This window comes from Chiloscyllium plagiosum, unplaced genomic scaffold, assembly GCF_037043375.1.
Source record: "Chiloscyllium plagiosum isolate Xiang-an unplaced genomic scaffold, Cpla_swu_hap1 HiC_scaffold_8, whole genome shotgun sequence".
Taxonomy (NCBI): Eukaryota; Metazoa; Chordata; class Chondrichthyes; order Orectolobiformes; family Hemiscylliidae; genus Chiloscyllium; species Chiloscyllium plagiosum.
In genome coordinates this window covers 53,595,252-53,617,967 of record NW_028270146.1, presented here as the reverse complement: position 1 = coordinate 53,617,967, position 22,716 = coordinate 53,595,252, and the positions used below count along the sequence as shown (strand labels likewise).

Sequence of the window (22,716 nt, the reverse complement as noted above, 5' to 3'; positions counted from 1 at the left end):
TCCACACTACCAAGAATCTTTCTATTGACCCAGTATTCTGCCATCCTGTTATTCTTCACAAAGTGCATCACCTCACCTTTAGCTGCATTGAACTCCATTTACCACCTCTCAGCTCAATTCTGCAGTTTATCCAAGTTCCCCTGCAACCTGTAACGTTCTTCCAACTGTCCTTAGTGTCATCTGCAAATTTACTAATCCATCCACCTGTGCCTGCATCAAAGTAATTTATAAAAATGACAAACAGCAGTGGTCCCAAAACAGACCCTTGTGGCACATCACTAGTAACTGGACTCCAGACTCGCCACCACTCGCTGCCTTCTTTCACAAAGCCAGTTTCTAATCCAAACTGCTAAATCACTCTCAATCCCATGCCTCTGCATTTTCTCCATCAGCCTATCATTTGGAACCTTATCAAAGGCTTTACTGAAGTCCATGTATACCACGTCAACTGCCCTACCCTCATCTACGTGCTTGGTCACCTTCTCAAAAAACTGAGGTTTTTGAGACACGACCTGCCCTTGACAAAACCACATTGACTATCTGAAATCAAATTGTTGCTTGCTAGATGATTATAAATCTTATCTCTTATAATCCTTTCCAAAACCTTTCCTACAACAGAAGTTCTAGAATTGATACTAACCTCAATCCTTTCTAGTCTAATATTTCGTACCTCATTCTTCTCCTCTACAATATACTCCTTTTCCTGAGTGAACACCAATGAGAAATCAAAAGAGAAAATGCTGGAAATTCTCAGCAGGTCTGGCAGCATCTGTACGGAGAGAAAAGAGCTGATGTTTAGAGTCTAACTGATCCTTTGTCAAAGCTAAAAAAAAGGAGAAATATGGAGGTAGTTATACTCGGCTGAGAGAAGGTGAGTCATGGCTCCAGAAGCAAAGGTAGCAATAAAGAGGTGATGCAGTGCATAGAGAGATTATAGGGAGATTGGGAGCTGTGAATGACCAAACCTGAAGCCAGTGCTTTGTGACAAAATATGTGGGGGATGGGTGAAGCAGAGGCAAAATGGAAAACATGGGAGAAGGGTAGCAAAGGGGGAAGAGGAAAGGAAAAAGGTGCCGAGAGAGTGGGGAGCGAGAGAAAGAGAGACAATCAAGAAATAAGAGGTACAGAACAGTGAAAAAAATACTTTAAAAATAAATAAAATAAATGAAATAAAATTACAGAGCAGAATGGAAACAGAGGGGTCGAGATGGGATAATCATCTGAAGTTGTTGAATTCAATGTTGAGACCGGCAGGCTGTAACATGCCTAGTCGGAAGATGAAATGCTGCTCCTCCAGTTTGCGTTGAGCTTCACTGGAACATTGTAGCAGGCCAAGGACAGACATGTGGGCATAGGAGCAGGATTGTATGTTGAAGTGGCAAGCCACGGGAAGGTCCGGGACCTGATTGCTTTGCTGAGCACCTTCGGTCTGTATGCAATCACCCAGTTGGCGTTTTGTCTGTCCAATATAGAGGAGGCCACATTGGGAACAACGAATGCAATAGACCAAATTGAAAGAGGTACAAGTGAAATGCTGCTTAATCTGAAATGAGTGTTTGGGGCCTTGGATGGTGAGCATGGAAGAGGTAAAGGGGCAGGTGTTGCACCTTCTGTAATTGCATGGGAAGGTGCCATGTGTGATGGGAGAGGTGTTAGGTGTGATGGAGGAGTGGACTAGGTTGTCCCGGAAGGAACGATCTCTGCAGAATGCAGACGGGGAGGGAAGGGAAGATGTGTTTAGTGGTGGCGTCGTGTTGGAGTTGGCGAAAATGGTGGAGGATTATTCTTTGCATGTGAAGGCTGGTGGGGTGAAAGGTGAGAACAAGATGAGAAATGTTCATTTCGAACCTCTCTGATCTCTACAGGGTCCACACTCAACTTCCCACTTCTGTCTTTGACTGGCCTTATTCCTACCCTAGTCATCGTTTTATTCCTGACATACCTATAGAAAGCTTTAGGGTTCTCCTTTATTCTATTTGCTAAAGATTGCTCGTGTCCTCTCTTTGCTCTTCTTAACTCTCTTTTTAAATCTTTCCTAGCTGATCTCTAACTCTCCATCGCCTCATCTGAATCATCTTACCTCATAAACACATAAGCCTCCTTCTTCTTCTTAACAAGAGATGCAATTTCTGTAGTAAACCACAGATCCCTTACCTTATCACTTCCTGCCTGACAGGAACATACCTATCAAGGACACGCAATATCTGTTCCTTAAACAAGTTCCACATTTCGATTGTCTGCATCCCCTACATTTTGCTACACCGTTCTATGCATCCTAATTCTTGCCTAATCACATGCCCCATCGATAACTCTTGACCTGTAGCATGTACCTATCCCTTTGCATCGCTAAACTAAACGTAACTGAATTATGGTCACTCTCTCCAAAGTGCTCACCTACAACTAAATCAAACACCTGGCCTGGTTCATTGCCAATCCCAGATCTAGTGTGGTCTCCCCTGTTGGCCCTTCGACATATTGTCAGGAAACCCTCCTGTACACATTGGACAAAAACTCATCCATCTGACGTACTAGAGCTATAACATTTCCAGTCAATGTTGGGGAAGTTAAAATCCCCAATAATGACCACCTTGTTCCTTTCACTCCTACTCAGAATAATTTTGCTAATCCTCTCTTCCACCTCCCTGGAACTCTGCGGAGGCTTATAAAAAACTCCAAGCAGTGTGACCTCTCCTCTCCTATTTCTAACCTCAGCACACACTACCTCAGTAGACAAGTCCTCATCAAAAATTCTCTCAGCCACTGTTGTATATCTTTGACTAACAAGGCCATACCTCCCCCTCTTTTACCGCCTTGCCTGTTTTTAATGAAAGATCTAAATCCTGGAACCTGCAACATCCATTCCTCACCCTGCTCTATCCATGAGTCCGAAATGGCCACGACATTGAAGTCCCAGGTACCTATCCATGCTGCAAGCTCATCAACCTTATTTCGGATACTTCTGGTGTTGAAGTAGACACATTTCAAAGCAGTTTGCTGTCTGCCAGCACATTCCTGTGACCCTGAAGTCCTGTCCCTCTCCTTCCTACTTTCATCCTCCTGTGCACTGCAACTGCACCTCTGGTTCCCATCCCCCTGCTGAGCCAGTTTAAACCCACCCAAATAGCACCAGCAAATTTCCCACCCAGGATATTAGTACCCCTCTGATTCAAGTGAAGACCGTCCTGTTTGTACAGTTCCCACCTTCCCCAGAATGAGCCCCAATTATCCAAAAACCTGAAACCTTCCCTCCTGCACCATCCTTGCAGCCACGTGTTCAGCTGATATCTCTCCCTATTCCTTGCCTCGCTATCACATGGCACGGGTAACAAACCAGAGATAACAACTCTGTTTGTTCTAGCTCTCAGATTCTACCCTAGCTCCCTGAAATCCTGCCTTACATCCCTGTCCCTCTTTCTACCTATGTCGTTGGTACCTACATGGACAACGACTTGAGGCTGGTCACCCTCACCCTTCAGGACCCCAAAGATACGATCAGAGACATCACGGACCCTGGCTCCTGAGAGGCAACACACCAATCCTGAGTCTTGTTCGTTCCCAACAAACTTTCTGTCTGAGCCTCTAATTATTGAGACCTCAATGACTAACACTCTCCTCCTTTCCCTCCTTCTCTTCTGTGCAACAGGGACAGGCTCTGTGCCAGAGACCTGGGCCCCATTGCATACCCCTGGTAAGTCGTCCCCCTCAACTGTATCCAAAATGGTACACATGTTTTTCAGGGGAACGACCACAGGGGATCCCTCCACTGACTTTTTTCCCCTTTCGAACAGTCACCCAGCTTTCTTCATGCCTAGGAGTAACTACCTCCTTGTAACTCCTATCTATCACAGCCTCTGCCTCCTAAATGATCCAAAGTTCATCCACCTCCCGCTCCAGTTTCCTACCACAGTCTTGGAGGAGCGAGAGTTGAGTGCACTTCCTGCAGATGTACTTGGATGGGACACAAATGGCGTCCCTGACCTCAAACATCATGCAGGCGGAACCTTGCTCTCCCTGCACTGCCATCCCTGCTAGTCCCTTAGTCACAAAGTAAAAAAGAGACGCTTACCTGATATGTCTCTGGTCTTTAAGGTTAAAGGGGGTGGTTGGGTGGGAGGCCCTATAAAGGTAGGGTCTCGGGTTGAGAAAACACTGACTTACTTAGCAGGATGGAAATAAAAATAAGAATTTCCTCCTCTCCCAGAAACCTCTGCTGTCTGACTTCAAATTTAAAAGCACAAATCAGTGACTCACCACTCCCGGCAGGCCCCTCCCGACCTTCGAGTTGCACACTCCCGACCTTCGAGTTGCTGCTGCCGCTGAAAACCAGAAATGGAGGACTCCCGCGCTCGTGGTAAGTTCTTAAATGCTCAAATCAGTGACTCCCGGTACCCCTGGTGCAAGCTCCTGCCCTTCGAGTTGCTGCTGCTGTAGATGTCTTTTGGAACCAATGGTTTAATTTTGATCTTTAGATTGAATCTGCCCTTCATCAGAAAACATGTCAACTGTGACAGCCTGATCTTCATAGCTATTTATTAGGTTATGCAAAGTACCTGATTCCTTGTTACTTTCAGTAACTCTTTTAGAATCTACCAATTTATAATCCATACCAAGCAACTTTGAAGTGTATACTCAATCAATCTAGTATCTTTATTGTACAATTATTATTTTTCTGTATTTATCAATACCCTTTCCTGGGCTTCCCTTCTGTTTTATAACAATAATATCTTCTTGATGAAACTGATTTCTATTGGCCTTGCAAAATGTTTTGAGGCTCACCAAATTGTATTGGATACTTGGGCTTTAATGAAAGGCTTTTCTGCCTGTGTGCAGTGCATTCAAATGTTCGAAAAATGAAATGCTTATGGTGCTCCCTTTCCAAATTGTTGACTGATCACTAATTACCAAAAGAAATTTAGGATACCTACCAAAAAACTAGTTAACATGGACTACATCTGCCATTTGCAGCAAATTCTTAGCATGAACAGCACATGCAAGTGCAAAGGTTGATCCTTCAAATTTTTATGAACCATTCACTTATTCATGCATGAATGGCTACTGCTTTTATCCCCAGATCTGAAACTGGGGTTTTCAAATTTCCCTTCAATAATGTTAGGATCTCTGTCCCAATCCTATTACTCAGAGCCTAGCTATCTTAGTGATTCTATTCCATACACTGTAGATGTGCACCCAGTGTCTGCACCCACTGACTAATACTGCACAATTGAAAGATACTACCACTGATTTCAGCATTAGGCTGAAATTTCTCATGACCAGTACAATGACCCCTTAGATCCATAACTCAATCTTCTTCTTCTGAATCTTTTCATGTTTGGTCTCAAATACTCTCATCTTTGCAACAGTTTGTGGCACAGTGTACTTAGAATTGAACCAGAACAATCAATTGTTATATCCTGGGCATTTCTGGGGTCAGCTCTTTTATTGTAAACCCCAAATTCTCTTCACTTCTCAAACTCATTGGAAGGTTTTGTGGCCTAATATCTCTTCGTTAAAATTATTTTTTCTCACTGTTGTCTGCATCCTTTTTCTAGACAGTTTAACAATGATAACATTGTGTCCTCCAATTTCAGCCCAAAGTGGATTGTCCATTTGCTCCACAAACATTGCTTTCAGGTTTTTTTAGTGCTTCTGAAATTTGTTGTAACAGTGTGGGTTTATCTACAAACTTAACTCCTTTCAAAATTACAAATCTGTCCAGACATTTTCTATTCAACCTGTTGAGAGATGGTATTGCACATATCTGGAGCTTGTGAAACTTGAATGTGTAGGTCTTCTGGCTCAAAGGCAGAGACACTAAAACTGCACTAAATAGGCCTTAGAAGTTTATCTAAAGTTGATGTTTTGGAACACAATAACGACTTAAAGGTGAACACAAAAGATAATTTCCAAGAATTATTTCTGCAGTCTTGTTATAATTTATTGAATTCCAGTATGCAGTCTTCAGTAGAACAATCTTCACCTTTTTGAATTTGTCAAAATGCGACCATACCTCCAAGGCAGTTAATAAAATACCTTTTTGATAAATTTCATCCATGAACGTTAATAATTTGTCCAAACCTTCAATTATGTCCAGATCATCAGTCTCCAGTTCGGGTTTAAAAAAAAACCTTTGCTTCTTATCCTGTTTTTGTCTGGCAGTGGGAGAGCAAAAAACATGTTTTGTCTCTTTATTGTCAAAGAAGTAACATACAGCTACTTCATTATTCTACTGGATATAATGTTTGTATTCAGAGAGCTGGTAGGTAATCATGCCCAATTCTTTAGTTTTTGAACAGCCAACTGTCTGATGTTTTCTCCAAATTGCTCTTTGCTTAGAATAGTGCTTGTTTCATAAAATTTGACTGAAAAACCGCTAAATATCCCCTGTGATCACTGACTCCAGGCATATACTTTTATAGTCAGAGTTTTATTTCAACTCACAAAGCGCACAACTCCAGCACACTGATTACTTATTCCCCATGTACACTCAATTCTCCATCAATTATCACACAGTTAGCAGTGGGAAAGAGCTGCCTTCACCCGTTGCCCAAAGCTTTCTTTAGCGCCACTGCGTAATGTGTATAGTGACATCCTGGGGTGAGATGATTGACCTCTAGCAACCATAACCATTGTCTCTGCCTGGTGTGATTTTAGTCAGCAGAGAATTTTCTCCTTTTGTTTTCCATTATTCTAGTTTTTCTAGGACTCATTCATGCCATACTCAGTCAAATGCTGTTTTGATGTCAAGGACAGTCAACTTGAGTTCACATCTTTTCTCCCTGTTTCGAACAGGGCTGTTATGAGGACAGGAGCTGAATGGAATTGACAGATCCCAAACTGAGCATCATTGAGTAGGTTACTGTTAATGACCCCTTCCATCACTTTCCTGCCAATTGAAGGAGCAGTTACATCTATCCTCCTTTTCTATCCATGACATGGGCAATTTTCCATATTGTCGGGTAGATGCCAGTGTTATGGCTGTGCTAGAACTGCTTGGGATAGGGGTATAGCTAATTCTGGAGCACAAGACTTCAGTATGTTATGATTCCAGCTGATGTTATTACTCGACAAGCCAGACTCTAGATTGAAATCTGACTTGATATATCATGTTTTGTTGTATTTTATTTCATTTTAATGATGCGATCTTTTAATGAAACACAACCATGCATTACTGATGATTTGGTTTTAAAATAAAGCAAGCTTACTTTGCAAAACAAATGCAAAATAGAACACAAGTTTAAAGATTTCAAATCCATGGTAAAATGCAGACCCTTGCTCCACCAATTTTGTGAGACACTGCAGTGAATATGTTCTCTAGATTCAACTCAGGGACACACTCTGAGCACATCACTGTCATGTCTCCACGGATGAACAGGGATGAAACATCCCAGGTTACTGTGAAATAGGAACATTCGGTCGGCTTTTAAGTACCTTTGACTGATTACAGTAACCTTGCTAATGTAAAACAGAGACAATTAATCTGACAATGTGATGCTCCTGAGGCCAAGATTTTGAAAGCACATCCTTGGGCAATGAATAGCCTGCTGATAAAGTTAAAATGGAAGCCAAATAGGTGACATTATTGAATCAATGGATGTATCATTGATACAGTGTCCCAAGCAGGGCCTCCAATTCCAAGAGTTTTACTCCGCTCCCAAACAACCTTCCTTGCATGCTGTGTCAACCATTTTGTGTAGTAATTGTGCAGTTAACTTCAGATCTGGCATGGCACTGTTTTAACCGAGTGTATTTGTGAGTTGCAGTCTCCATCAGATCATTTTCTCTTATCTTTCATGTTCCCTTTTGTGATGCTTTCCCCGTGGCCCCAATGACATTTTAGCCTTCCTCTCCCACCCCATTTCCACTTGTGCTTTCATATGACAATTATCATATAATAATTACTTTACCCCCCTGAGCCCATGATATTGTCAGTTCCCATTTCTTGTTGAGTCAAAATCCACCCCATGTTGAGGTCACATTGACTATGAACAATGCAAATTGCACCCCCATCCTGAACTCTGAGCTCACACCCTCTGCCCATTGACTGAGATCCCACCCTACAACTAAAATTGTCACCATTCCCTTTGCGACCAAATACAGTTAAGTCTATCCTTATGCTTGAGTAACCTGCCTTTCCAAGAAATCCATGGACTTTCTGATAAATGCATTATTAACCAAAGCCCCCAGATATGTGCAAGCTCTCTTCCCCAGCCCAGTCTAACTTGGGAAGACAGTTCCAACTGAGCATTGCCCAGCCCTAGACCAGTGTCTCCACAGCAATCCAAATGACCTACCTGCAATCCCTAACAGGTTACACTGCAGAATTGAGCGGGGCCGAATCCCTGGACTGCAAAGATGTTGATCCTTGGACTCTGCTAGCACCACACACCTGACTGACCGTAGACAGCTTCCAGGACTGAAATTGGACAAGACCTGTGACTGACTGTGGTGCTACCCCCGATTAATCATAGCTTCCTTGACTCCACTAAGGACTGTCCCTTCAAATTACACAGTTTCCTTGAAGCATATGCAGTGTGCTTGGCATATAAGCTCCTGGCATGTGCTGTAGGTATGATGTTAACGTTGTATGGTGCAGCACGGTGTCTATTCAGTTCTTCCCAGTATGACATACTGCCTGACTCTCCCTCTATACATAATGCAAGCCACAGGGACTGGCAGCCTCTAACTGAACATGATAACCCTCTCTGCTAAAAGATGCTGGTAGCATATATGTCACTTTAGTGTCCAGCTGCTACTTGCAGCCAATCCAAACCCTGTTACTGAGCAGTTACATTGCCTCCCTGAGACCTCTGTCAATGTATTCCACAAAAGTATCAAAATCTAACTTTCAGCAATGTATATGCTATTGTGTAATCATTAAGTGACCAAAATTCCACCTTGCCTTTGATTTGTGAAAGCAATGTCTGATCATCCAAACTTGCATTTTCTGGACTTTATTTCCAAACAATATACATGCAGACATTGCTGACCCTACACCAGGGAGGGTAAAGTTCCACCCATGGATGATTGCACTCTATGAAACTCCAGCATTTTGCATTTAACCTTCTGATTGAAACAATCTTAGAACCTTTATTATTGATTTTGGGAACAGTGATACCGATGTGGTTTATGTTCTAATTCAGGCCAGGGTTGGACACTATTGCTAGAAAACAGTGAGGTAGCTTATGTACTTTAACTAAGTATGAGATTCATATGGGCATCACAAAGAACTGTTAACAGTTTCACTGATTTTCTTTTAACGCAACAGGAGACTGAAATTACTTGCAGGGCGCTCATTCGATGCAAAAGTGATGGATAATTGCTGCAATTTGGTTGTACCTTTATATACATTGATTTCATCGCAACTGGTTACTGTTTGATTACTGATTGTATTACGTAATTTATAAGGAATTTATTAAACCTTTCAAAGCAATCTGTAGAGCATTTTGACAAAATTATCTTTCTATTGAGAAATAAGAAGTGCTTGTAAATTGTCTGCAGGCAATGCACAAATGACCTTTAAAAGTAAGTGATTCATTTTAAGGATCTCCTTCCCAGGAGAACATTGTAAAAGAAATGAGCTAGCGATTCCAGGTTTGCACCAAGTCATTTAGCAGAGAGTTAGAGAATTCCAGTGTTGGCATGCAGCCTGGAGGTGAGGATTTAACCCTCAGCATTGTTCAGTCAAAAGATAAAACATGTTGAGATGAGGATTGCAGAAGGATAACATCAAATCAATATAAAATATCAAACACTGGTGTGCCATGCAACATCATGACTATCATAGACCTGTGCAAAATGGCACAGTATGATGATCCTAAAATGAAGGCCTCAAAAGTAAGGTTAAGGCTATATGACGAGAGGACAGATCACACTGCAAATCATTTGCAATAAGATGAGCAAATATTTAGAATTCCTTATATAGTCAGGAGCAAGTCTAAAGATTGGACTAGTAACCCTCAATGTGCCAAAAGAGATTTGCATTGTGTCACTGCACACTAAATGATTGACCATGGAACACACCCTGGCTGAGTACAAAGATGTGTTCACAAGGTTAGGATGATTTCTAAGAGAGTATGATCTGAAATAGATGAGAATGACAAGGCCAGCTTGAAAAAGAAGGGGGTAATCAAAAAAGTGATAACTTCTTTGATTAATAAGGCACGGTGGCACAGTGGTTAGCATTGCTGCCTCACAGCGCCAGAGACCCGGGTTCAATTCCCGCCTCAGGCGACTGACTGTGTGGAGTTTGCACGTTCTCCCCGTGTCTGCGTGGGTTTCCTCCGGGTGCTCCGGTTTCCTCCCACAGTCCAAAGATGTGCAGGTCAGGTGAATTGGCCATGCTAAATTGCCCGTAGTGTTAGGTAAGGGGTAAATGTAGGGGTATGGGTGGGTTGCGCTTCGGCGGGGCGGTGTGGACTTGTTGGGCCGAAGGGCCTGTTTCCACACTGTATGTAATCTAATCTTCTACTGCTTAGGTTAGTAGCATGGTGGGTAGTGAAGCAACATGAAAAGCTGAGAAACAAAAGCAGAGATTGCTGGAAAAGCTCAGCAGGTCTGGCAGCATTTGCAGAGTTAACATTTCAGGTCGAGCAATCCTTCCTCAGATGGCCAAAGAACATCAAGGACACGTCTGTGCTGTGTTGAGGATATAAGAACATAATAAGCATATAAAGGTGAGTTGGCATGGCATATCATACAAAGGAAATAGAATCATCCTGAAGGAGTTGAGAGCAGAGAAGCTAAATCGCCAACAAATTGAATCAAGCCTAAAGAAGGCAAGAAATGTGCTGGGCTGGTCAAACATGAATAACCAGTCATTAGCCAGAGCTGTGCTTTATAATGAGTATCAAGCCAAACAAGCTGGAGACCTGCTGATGATGCATCACATCCCAGATAGACCACTGATGACGTGGGGAGTAGACCTCTTCACCCTTGAAGGAACTTCATATCTTGTCGCAGGAGACTACTATTACAACAGCTGACTGATTTGAATTCAGTGGCTATCACTAAGATTTTCAAATGCCTAAAATCACACTTGAGCTACAGTGGCATTCTCAGCATTGTCATGAGTGACAGAGTTCCCCTCAGTTTGCAGATGAAGAAGTTGTTATTTCATGACCGATTGGGAAATTCAACAGCACACATCATCTCCTTCACATTTACCGCAGTCCAATAAAGGTTGAGGCAGTAGTGAAAATCACTGAAGGGTTAGGTGGAAAGTATTGAGGATAACGCAGAGTCTGCAGAGGGATGCAGACAGTTTAGGAGGGTGGAGGAAAACTTGACAGATGGAACATAATGTGGGGAAAAAGTGAGGCTAGGAAGAACAGAAGAGCTGAATGTCATTTAAATGGTAGAATACTGCAAATACGTTGCAGCGCAGGGTTAGAAGGAGTTCTTGTGCATGAGTCATAAAGCACAATCAAGTTCATGAGATAATTGGGCAGCCAAATAGATTATTGGCCTTACAATGGGAATGGAGTTTGAAAACAGGGAGGTTTTCCTAAAACTATGCAAGGTACTCATCAGACCATACCTAAATACTCTGAACCGTAATGGTTTCTTTATCTAAGGAAAGATGCACTGGCATTGGAGGCAATCCAGAGAAGGATTGCTAGGTTGATTCTGGGGAAGGAGAGATTTTCTAATGGGATACTGATGGATTGGATTTGTATTCATTGAGGTTTAGCAGAATGAGAGGAACCCTTATGGGCAGCACTATGGCACAGTGGTTAGCACTGCTGCCTCACAGCATTAGAGACCTGGGTTCAATTCCCGCCTCAGGCGACTCTCTATGTAGAGTTTGCACATTCTCCCAGTGTCTGTGTGGGTTTCCTCCAGGTGCTCCGGTTTCCTCCCACAATCCAAAAATGTGCAGGTTAGGTGAATTGGCCATGCTAAATGATCCATAGTGTTAGGTGAAGGGGTAAATGTGGGGGTGCGTTGCACTTCAGCGGGTCGGTGTGGACTTGTTGGGCCGACAGGCCTGTTTCCACACTGTAAGTAATCTAATCTATTCAAAATGTAGAAAATTCTTAGCGAGCTTGACAAGGTAAATGTGGAAAGGTTGTTTCCTCTCATGAAAGAGTCAAGGATCAGAGAAAATAATCTTAGAGTAGTGGTCATCCATTTAAGGCAGAGGTGAGGAGGTGTTTCTTCTCCTAGAGGGTAGTGAATCTACAAAGTTCTTTACCGCAGAGGGTTGTCAATGCTGTGTCATTAATTATGTTTAAGGCTGAGATAGACAGACAGGTTTTTAAGCAATAATAGAATCAAGTGTATGGGGATAAGACAGCAAAATGGAGCTGAGGATATCCATAACAGCCATAAAACCTTATGAACGTTGGATCAGATTCAATGGGCTGAATAGCCTACCTCTGCTTCAGCATTCTTTGGCCTCAAGGGATTAAAAATAAATTGAGAAAATTGTAATGGTAAAAAGAATTTGATAGGTATTTCTCAATCTGTACTTTCTAATGCAGCATCATTTTCAGCCTGTTTAATCATTGCTTTTTAACATGGAATTTGCATTTTTTTCTCATTAAAGACAAAATGCATGGTTTGTCCTAGGTTATTGTGAGCTATGCAGAAATATGTCAAAGATTTAGAAATATAAAGTAGCTGAGCAGAATGACTGGAATAGTGAGAGAGCTTGCAAATCATGCAGTATACATGTAAACTGCTCTGTTTGAAGGCCAGAAGCTCTGATTTAAATTACACTTGGGTTTACCATAGAATCATAGTATTCCTTCAGTGTTGAAGCAGGCCATTCAGCCTGTCAAAATCCATACTGACCCTCCAAACAGCATCCCACCCAGACCCAACCCCCTACCAAATTCCTGAAACCCTGCATTTTCCATGGCTAATCCACCTCAACAGGACATCCCTTGACACTGTTGGCAATTTAGCAATCTGCTTAACCTGCACATCTTTGGACATAGTTTGCATCTTGAGCAAAACCAAATTAATCCCATAATACAGAAATGGATTATGAGCCTTGATGCAAAGTTTGAATATTATTTAGCATAGACAATTAATATTTTTCTCCAGGTATATGTTGGGAACAAATCAGGAATTCCATCTCTTAATTTTAACAGTAGGGAATTACTAGGACCACTGAGTTCAATATGCATGCCTGGCATGTTCCTACCAAAATCGTATGTACTATTGTTCATTGTTGTGCTATATAGCTGTCTCAAATAGGGAAAAAGAGAAAATTGAAAGCTACGAATCCTGTCTATTGTAGTGCATTTCCTAATAGTCAATTGCAGTGGAATAAATTTGGAGGCATTCGAACACTTTCACCTCTTTCTAATTTAAGTTGTAAAAAATTAGAAAAGCAGAGTGTGTAAAGAATAAAAATTAAGGTTTTCTTTCTACCTGTGCTATTTTCATATTCTAACTGATTGCAGGGTTATAATCAGCACTGTCCAATTGAAGATGAAATCTTCCATGAATATAAGGCTTTGAATCAATCCATTGATTAGACTGTCATCACTTTAACATGACTGAGCAATTACAATGTATTCTGACCATGATTATTTTTACTTTAATTGATATTTTTAATGCGCTTTTATTAGTATTTATGGTACAAAATATTATGAGCTGCAGTATAAATCTCTGGCTGTAGGTATTGCCTGATAGCTGCCTTTGATATTTTTCCAGCACTTGAATGATTTTTTTTTACACAAATATTATGATCACAATAACTGCTCATCTTGATTTGTGTACCATCTAACAGTTTTATTCTCGATACTTACATCCTTTCAACTGTCATACTAAAACCATTGGGTAATATATTGATTATGCTTTTAAGTTGACATCATTCAGCTCATGGTAAAACACCAATTTTACACGCAAATAAAATACTAATGCATAATATCAAATCTTTTTTAGTACTCCAATCAGTTACCATATCTGCTCACTGAGATGTTTCTTTCAGCTGTACATATTATAAAATTTGGGAATGAGGGGAACAATGAATTTTGGGACAAGTGAAGGTAGGAGCTGAATGTTAACTAGGGTGCAGGAGTCTCACTGAACAGGAGGTTCAAGGCTTGAGTTCTTTCTCTGCTGAATTTTATGGGGTTATTTTAGTGACGAGATGAAATTAGATGCTGAGTACACATTGTGCTTATTAGATCTTCCTGATTGAAAGTCTGGATTTTGTGTACAATGTTTGGACTTAATTGCTGATCACCATAATTGAATTTGCTCAGAGGTGCTAAAATGACTAAATTTAGCATTCAAGTTCTGACAGTGGAGCAGTCCACTGGTGGTTTGTCCCACTCATTTCCACTAAAGGTGGAGAGTACTCTGGCAGATGTAACACTACATTTTGGGATGACTCAGGAACTGAATCATGCTTGTCCAAGTACACAAGGACCTTTCAAAGATGGTGCCATCACTAGGGATGCTGGTCAATTCCAGAATATCCTGCTCTGGTTTCCTTGGTGAGTTTTCCCATTCTAGATTGTTTGGCGAATTTGATAAAATGGGAGGGTGAATATTAATGAGGCAAGTTGTGCTATTAGTGAGACATTTCACAAGCATTATTCCCTGTCTGTTGATATCTCGCCAACCCACTTGTGGAAAGGATCAAGGATGGAGCAAGATGATCTTGATGCTGAGATGATCCTAGCCACGAATGTTCCCTGCAGTTTTTCTTGCTGCTTTGTGGACTTGTAAGCTCTTGCGTTCTAGGGTTTCTTGGAAGTGGAAGCAGTACATTGGTACAATGACTAGTGTGCACAAAGCTTCCCAGCCGCACAACATTTGTCGCCCAGGTCTGTTACACATCTTGCTGTAGCCCACATCAAGTGAATGCCTGGAAGATTCCACCTTATTGATTGAAACTGGTTCCTTGTCATCTGCTACTAGTGTTCTCATCCTGTTACTCAGAATGAACATAAAATCTTGAGAGTAAATGGATATGTGGGCAACACTTTGAGAAGCTATTTGATTTCAACAACCAGGAAAGTGGCAATGTGGAGGATGTAATTTGCAAAAAAAAACTGTGACTTTTTGTTAGCAGTGACAATAATGATTAGAAAATCCTACTCATCAGCAACAGACTCATTTAGTCTGTTAATTCACATAGTTGTTAGAGAAATAAACAAAGATTGAATATTGGAGTGAATGTCCAGTATAAAATCCTCCCTTCCTGAGGGAGTCTTATTGATTAAAATGGTCTGCACAGCAGTGTTCAGGCAACCTATTATTTGTTTTCTTTTTCTTCAGCTATTGGATTCATCATATAAATCAGTTCTATTTCCATTGACATGGCTAATTGCCATATCTTCAGCTGGTAGCTTTGTGAGCCTGAAATTGGGGAAAAATTGCAAGGATCATTCTGATTCTTCCTGTAATCTATGAGTAACCTCATAGTTCTCATTTGTCCTTGCGCACCATTGAACCTATATACAATTAAATGGGTGAAGGAGCCTCATAGATATTTAATGGTTCTTTAAGTATGTTTGCAGAAACGAAATAGGCTTAACTTTCACCTTAAATCAATAATACAATTTCTGAAGACTAAAGAATTTTAAAAATATATATTTTGGCTTTATAGTACAAAAATGAACTTTATTTAAAATACTTGAAAGAAACTTCTGATGTTTGTTTTAAAAATAGAAATATTTGCTTTGCAGTATATAAAAGCTAACAAAGCTGATTTTTATGTTTGATTTTAGAATCAGCTTTCTCAAGCATTGAATGGGTTGTCAGAGAAGGCAAAGGATGCCAAAGAGTTCTTGTCATTGCTAAGGAGTATGGTGCAGCAAATCCAGGTATAAGTCTTATGGTCTGAATTACTATTTGATTTGCCTGTGATTAAACTCACTTTAGTATAGATTTTTTTATTACTTCATGTATTACTTCAGATGTTTACTCAATTACCTTTAATGCATTTAATATCTAAGAAGTAAATACGGAATTTTGTTTTGTTATTGTAAACTGTAAGGGAACTGCAAAAGCTACTCTATTTCTGGTCAGGAGATAATAAACAAAAGAAACTCAAAATTTACATGGTGCACTTCAAGAATTTACTGCACTGGATCAAAGTAGAGAGTCAGTAAAAATAGCACAAAGCATGGACTTTTGTCAATATTTTTATTTCGGTTTAAATGTCTTTATTACTCAGAATTCCTGTTCCTTTTAGGTCACTGTACGAAAAATATTGCTGAGACATTCAACAAACTTTGTCTGAGATGTGTGCATTAACAAAGTGTCAGCATCCATTGCTTACATACATTCTTCCTGATGAAGGGCTTTTGCCCGAAACGTCGACTCTCCTGCTTCTCGGATGCTGCCTGACCTGCTTTGCTTTTCCAGCACCACAATCTCGACTCTGATCTCCAGCATCTGTAATACTCACTTTCTCCTTTCATAAATCTCACATGATATGTATCAGAGAATCATATAGTACAGAGGCCCTTCAGCCTATCAAGTCTATACTGCTTGGCACCAGCTGGATAACAATTACTTTGTGAAATTTCTGACTAATCTACCCAGAATTCAGTTTTAGTGAAGGTTTTCTCCAAGGAAAACTAAATCCTTTTAGATTTTAATTTCCTAACTGGGACTTGTGAGCTACTGAGGCTGTACTCACTGTAGATATAATTAGGTCTGGATTTTGTATTAGAAAATCTATCTTCAAAAATAATTATTTGGGTTTTATGGCCTCAATTCATGTCCAACATTGAGGCTACTACATTCACTACCGACTTTTAAGAAATTGGCCCCAAATATTCTAGCAATCTTTCTCTGTCTCGGTTTTATAATTGATCCTTCTTATTTACACAACCTAATGCCAGTGTCCTGCCTTTTCCCTGTGCCTCAGAACATTGCTTCTATTTAAATAGTCATCTGAACCCCCCCACCCCCGCCGCCACTCCACGAATGCTTCAATTAAACAGGGTCTGACACACTTCTAGACACTGTATTTCAGAGTCCTTCAGTCCAAAAAATATCCAATCATAATTCCTATCCCTCAACAATGTTGTTTCCATATTGCTACTGTTCCTTTTATTCTATGATCTATATCTTTCCTTCTGTTCAATGTTGGTTTGAATCTGGTGCAATGACAGGGGGTGCTCCAAGTTTCTGACAACCAAGCAGGGTACTTCACCAATGACTTCAAAACCAAATAGGTTCAGCAGCAAACCAAATAGTAAAATGTCCTGATTGGTTCTTACCTTTCTAATTAAATTTTACAAAAGATAAAATAAATGATCAGGGTATTTCCTGGGCTGAAGATAGAAGCAATGTTTTCACAAACTTCATTTTATTTAATGTAGATTTTTAAATCTTGAGTTTTTTTGAGTCCAGTAAGGATGTTCAGCAGTGCTCATGAACTTAGTGTCCATTTGAAAAGCAGCTTCGTTGTGTAACTTTCCATTGAGAGTTAATAGTATAAAAGCATAAGTTCTCCTCCGTTCAGTGATTTCTATTTTACTGCAGTTTGTAAGGGTTTTAGCTGGACACCCAATGGAGAAGTATGAATCATTAACTGCAGCACCTAAAATTCAATTTTTCCAAGTCAGGCTTCAAACATTACTGTCAGCTTTGCAGAAGTAATGAAGCTGCACACTGACAATATAACTGTTGGCGGCACTGTGGCACAGTGGTTAGCACTGCAGCACCAGAGACCCGGGTTCAATTCCCGTCTCGAGTAACTGTCTGTGTGAAGTTTGCACATTCTCCCCATGTCTGCGTGGGTTTCCTCTCACAGTCCAAAAATGTGCAAGTTAGGTGATTTGGCCATGCTAAATTGCCCATAGTGTTAGGTGAAGGGGTAAACTTAGGCGAATGGGTCTGGGTGGGCTGAAGGGCCTGTTTCCATACTGTAAGTAATCTAATTACTGAAAAATATGAGATATGACTCCTGTTTCCTCCACACTCATGCTTCATCTACAAGGCACACATCAGGAGTGTGATGGAATACTCTCCACTTGTCTGAGTAGATGTTGCTCCAACAACTCAAGAAGTTCGACAGTGTCCAAGCCAAAGCAGCCTGCTTGATTGGCACACACCATTACCTTTACACTCTTCAACAACACACAACAGCAGTTTGTAGCATCTGCAAGATACTGTGCAGCACCTCATTGGGGCTCCATTATTGACACCCCCAAAGAAGTGGAAACTGGAAGTGTTGGTGGAACTTTATCTATTTGTTTTTATTTCAGATCTCCCACATCTGCAATACGGTATTAATTTGGGATATGTTCGGTTTTGGGTAGTGAAGGATTTTAGCTTGATTGTGCTATGAATGCTTTTCCAGCAGGCCTCGGTTATGCTTTGTTTATCTTTGTCTGATTCCATCAGTTTGTATTTCTTTATTGTATACAGGAAAACAGTGTTGAGTTTGAAGCTTGTCTTGTTGCCCAGTGTGATGCCCTCATTGAAGCTTTGAACAGAAGGAAGGGACAGTTGCTTTCACGGGTGACCAAAGAACACGAACATAAACTTAAGGTTAGTTCTGAGTTTTCTGCAGTGTTCCAAACTTAGTGTTGTCCAATTAATGCTTGCACAATATAGTAATGAGTGGATATCTTTTTCTTCCATGTTTAGTAGCAAAATACCACAACTGTACATCCTTCTATACATTACTATATTGAGTCATTTCCACGATTGCTATTTGATTGAAGTCCATAATAACAGTGAGCATTGATAATCTCACTTAGTGCCACTAGGCATCAGGCCATTATCCTTAGATATTGTAGTGGGCAATTTCCATACAATTGAATAAATTTTGTATGTCCATGTTTTAGTTAAGTATATAAATGGCAAAAATGTGGTCGCACTAGGGCCAGTTATGGACTAGTAAAGGGATTTACAATTTGAGGTGGGGGTGTAAGTTGAAGCACTAGATTAATATTTTGCACTGAAGTAGAAAGTTCTGCACAGGTCATGGACATCCAGGACTGGATGATATGCACCTGAGAGAAGTGAGTGGAAATTGTAGAGACATAGGCAATAATTTCACAGTATTCACTCAAGTGGCTTCAGAGGACTGGAGAATTGCAAATGTTACAGCCTTTTTAAAAAAAAAGATACAGACAGACTCTGACCTCACACCTTTAATGCATTGCCTGAGCTGAGATGTCACTTCTTGTTATAAAACCTTAAGTTATCTCAAGAAGTGACTTAAAAGAAGTTTTGGGATTTACATATTAACGAATATATTAATACAACCCATTTACATATTAATGCCACCCATTCTAAAAGATTAAAGACTTAACAATCCAGGTTTGTTCAACATATCATTTGAGTTGCTTGACACTAATCTTTTGCGATAAATTCTGTCTTATGATCTACAACCACCTGATGAAGGAGCTATGAAAGCTCATACCTCCAAATTAACCCGTTGGTTTATAACCTGGGGTTGTGTGATTTTTAACATTGTCCACCCCAGACCAACACATTTGTGGTGGAGTAACTGTTGGAGTCTATAATCCTAGATGGAGTACTTGAACATCTTGAAAATGTTCAGTTAATCATGGAGAACCAACATGGATTCGTGATAGGTAGATCATATCTGACAAACCTCTTTGAATCACTTGAAGAGGTGTTTGAAGTAGCAGACAGGGGTCTGCAGATCTTGTTTATGTGGACTTCCAGAAAGCATTTGATAAGAGACTTTTAACTAAGCTAGATGCCCACAGAATTACTGTTAAATTACAAGTATGACTGGGAAATTTGTTGAGTGGCAGGAAGTAGTAAGTGGAGATAATGCGTATGTACTCAAATTGGCAGAATATGATCAGTGGTGTCCCTCAAGGATCTGTGTTAGGGCCTGAATCATTCACATTATTTATTAATGACTTCTTGGTATGTGAGGAATAAAAGGATGACAGGTAGGAATAGGGCCAATCAAAGACAGAAGTGGGAAGTTGAATATGGACCCTGTGGAGATTGGAGAGGTGCTAAACGAACATTTCTCATCGGTTTTCACTCAGGAAAAGGAGAATATTGTAGAGGAGAAGAATGAGATATTAGACTAGAAAGGATCGAGGTTAGTTACAAAGAGTGTTATCAATTCTAGAAGGAGTGAAAGTAGACAAGTCCCCTGGACTGGATGGGATTTGTCAGGGGATTCTCTGGGAAGCTAGGAAGGAGATAGCAGAGCCTTTGGCTTTGATATTTGAGTCGTCATTGTCTACAGGTTTAGTACCAGAGGACTGGAAGATTGCAAATGTTGTGCCCTTGTTCAAGAAGGGCAGTAGAGATAACTCAGGTAATTATAGACCAGTGAGTCTTTCTTCTGTTGTCAGAAAGGTTTTGGAAAGGATTATAAGAGATAGGATTTATTATCATCTAGCAAGCGGCAATTTGATTTCAGATAGTCAACATGGTTTTGTCAAGTGTAGGTCATGTCCCACAAACCTCATTGAGTTTTTTGAGAAGGTGACGAAGCATGTCGATGAGGGTAGGTCAGTTGACGTGGTGTACATCGACTTCAGTAAAACCTTTGATAAGGTTCAACATGGTAGGCTGTTGGAGAAAATGCAGAGGCATGGGATTGAGGGTGATTTAACAGTTTGGATTAGAAACTGGCTTTCTGAAAGAAGGCAGTGAGTGGCGGTTGATGGAAAATATTCAGCCTGGAGTACGGTTACTAGTGGAGTGCCACAAGGATCTGTTTTGGGACTACTGCTGTTTGTCATTTTTATAAATGAATTAGACGCAGGCATAGGTGGATGGATTAGTAAATTTGCAAATGACACCAGTGGTTAGCACTGTTGCCTCACAACACCAGGTTCAATTCCTGCCTCGGGCAACTGTCTGTGTGGAGTTTGCACAGTCTCCCCGTGTCTGCGTGGGTTTCCTCTGGGTGCTCCGGTTTCCTCCCACAATCACAAAGATGTGCAGGTTAGGTGAATTGGCCATGCTATATTGCCCATAGTGTTAGGTACATTAGGCAGGGGTAAATGTAGGGGAATGGGTCTGGGTGGGTCGCTCTTTAGAGGGTTGGTGTGGACTTGTTGGGCCGAAGGGCCTGTTTCCACACTGTGGGGAATCTAATCTAATCTAATCTAAAATTGGTGGAGTAATGGACAGTGTGGAAGAATGTTACAGGTTGCAGGGGGACTTGGATAAACTGCAGAATTGGGCTGAGAGGTGGAAAATGGAGTTCAATGCAGCTAAATGTGAGGTGATTCACTTTGGGAAGAATAACAGGAAGGCAGAGTATTGGGTCAATGGAAAGATTCTTGGTGGTGTAGATGTGCAGAGGGATTAGATTACTTACGGCGTGAAAATAGGCCCTTTGGCCCAAAAGGTCCACACCGACCCACTGAAGTGCAACCCACCCAGACCCATTCCCCTACACCTAACACTACGAGCAATTTAGCTTGTCTAATTCACCTAACCTGCACATTTTTGGACTGTGGGAGGAAACTGGAACACCCGGAGGAAACCCACGCAGACACTGGGAGAATGTGCAAACTCCACACAGACAGTTGCCTGAGGCGGGAATTGAACCCAGGTCTCTGGTGCTGTGAGGCCGCCGTGCTAACCACTGTGCCACCCATAAAGATTAGATTCCCTACTGTATGGAAACAGGCCCTTCAGCCCTGTGAAGAGTAACCCACCCAGACCCATTCCTCTATCCTATAATTACCCCTGACTAATGCACCTACCCTTTTTGGATTGTGGGAGGAAACCAGAGCAAACTCCACACAGACAATCAGCCTAGGCTGGAATCGAACCAGGGTCCTTCGTGCTATGAGGTAGCTGTGTTAACCACTGAGCCACCGTACCACCATGTAAATAGATCCCTGAAAGTTGCCACCCAGGATGACAGTGCTGTTAAGAAGGCATATGGTGTGTTAGGTTTCATTGGTAGAGGGATTGGTTTCCAGAGCCGCAATGTCATGCTGCAAGTATACAAAGCGCTGGTGCGGCCACACTTGGAATATTGTTTACAGTTCTGGTCGCCCCATTACAGGAAGGATGTGGATGCATTGGAAAAGGTGCAGAGGAGATTTACCAGGATGTTGCCTGGTTTGGAGGGAAAGTCTTATGAGGAAAGGCTGAGAGACTTGGGTCTGTTCTCATTGGAAAGAAGAAGGCTAAGGTGGGATTTGATAGAGACATACAAGATGATCAGAGGATTAGCTGGGGTAGACAGTGAAAGACGTTTTCCTAGGATGATGATGTCAACTTGTATGAGGGGACATAACTACAAATTGAGGGGTGATAGATTTAAGACAGATGTCAGAGGCAAGTTCTTTACTCAGAGTGGCAAGGGCGTGAAATGCCCTACCTGCCAATGTAGTTAACTCAGCCATATTAGGGTGATTTTAAACAATCCTTGGATAAGCACATGGATGATGAAGGGATAGTGTAGGGGTTGATTAGTTCACAGGTCAGCGCAACATCGAGGGCTGAAGGGCCTGTTCTGCGCTGTATTGTTCTATGTTCTATGGATAGTGATACAGCAAGTCCAAACCACAGGACACACAAATCTAGTTTGTAATCAGGAAGAAATTGAACCCATAATTTCAACTTCATATCCAATCGTGTAAGAAGTCGCTAATCCAGTAATGTTGTTTCTGAAATGTGACTTTACAGGTTGGAACACAGTTCACTTAAACACCACTGATGTGTGATAGTCCTTGCCTTTATATGTTCCACACAATGAAACGTTACATCTCTGAACAGATTTTCCAAATGATTTGTTAAAAAGTCAACATAATTGATTTTCCCCACTTT

General features: G+C 41.1%; 1 protein-coding gene across 4 annotated transcripts in view; it reads left to right on the top strand.

The window, feature by feature from the left end:
• The window catches only part of trim9 (tripartite motif containing 9), a 92,662-nt gene that overhangs the window by 22,762 nt on the left and 47,184 nt on the right, over window positions 1-22,716 (top strand). For all 4 annotated transcript variants that reach the window (XM_087989850.1, XM_043697628.2, XM_087989849.1 and 1 more), the window contains exons 2-3: window positions 15,693-15,788; window positions 18,349-18,471. In XM_087989850.1, the coding sequence (XP_087845976.1) occupies window positions 15,693-15,788; window positions 18,349-18,471 (219 nt within the window). The remainder of the gene's footprint in view (window positions 1-15,692; window positions 15,789-18,348; window positions 18,472-22,716) is intronic.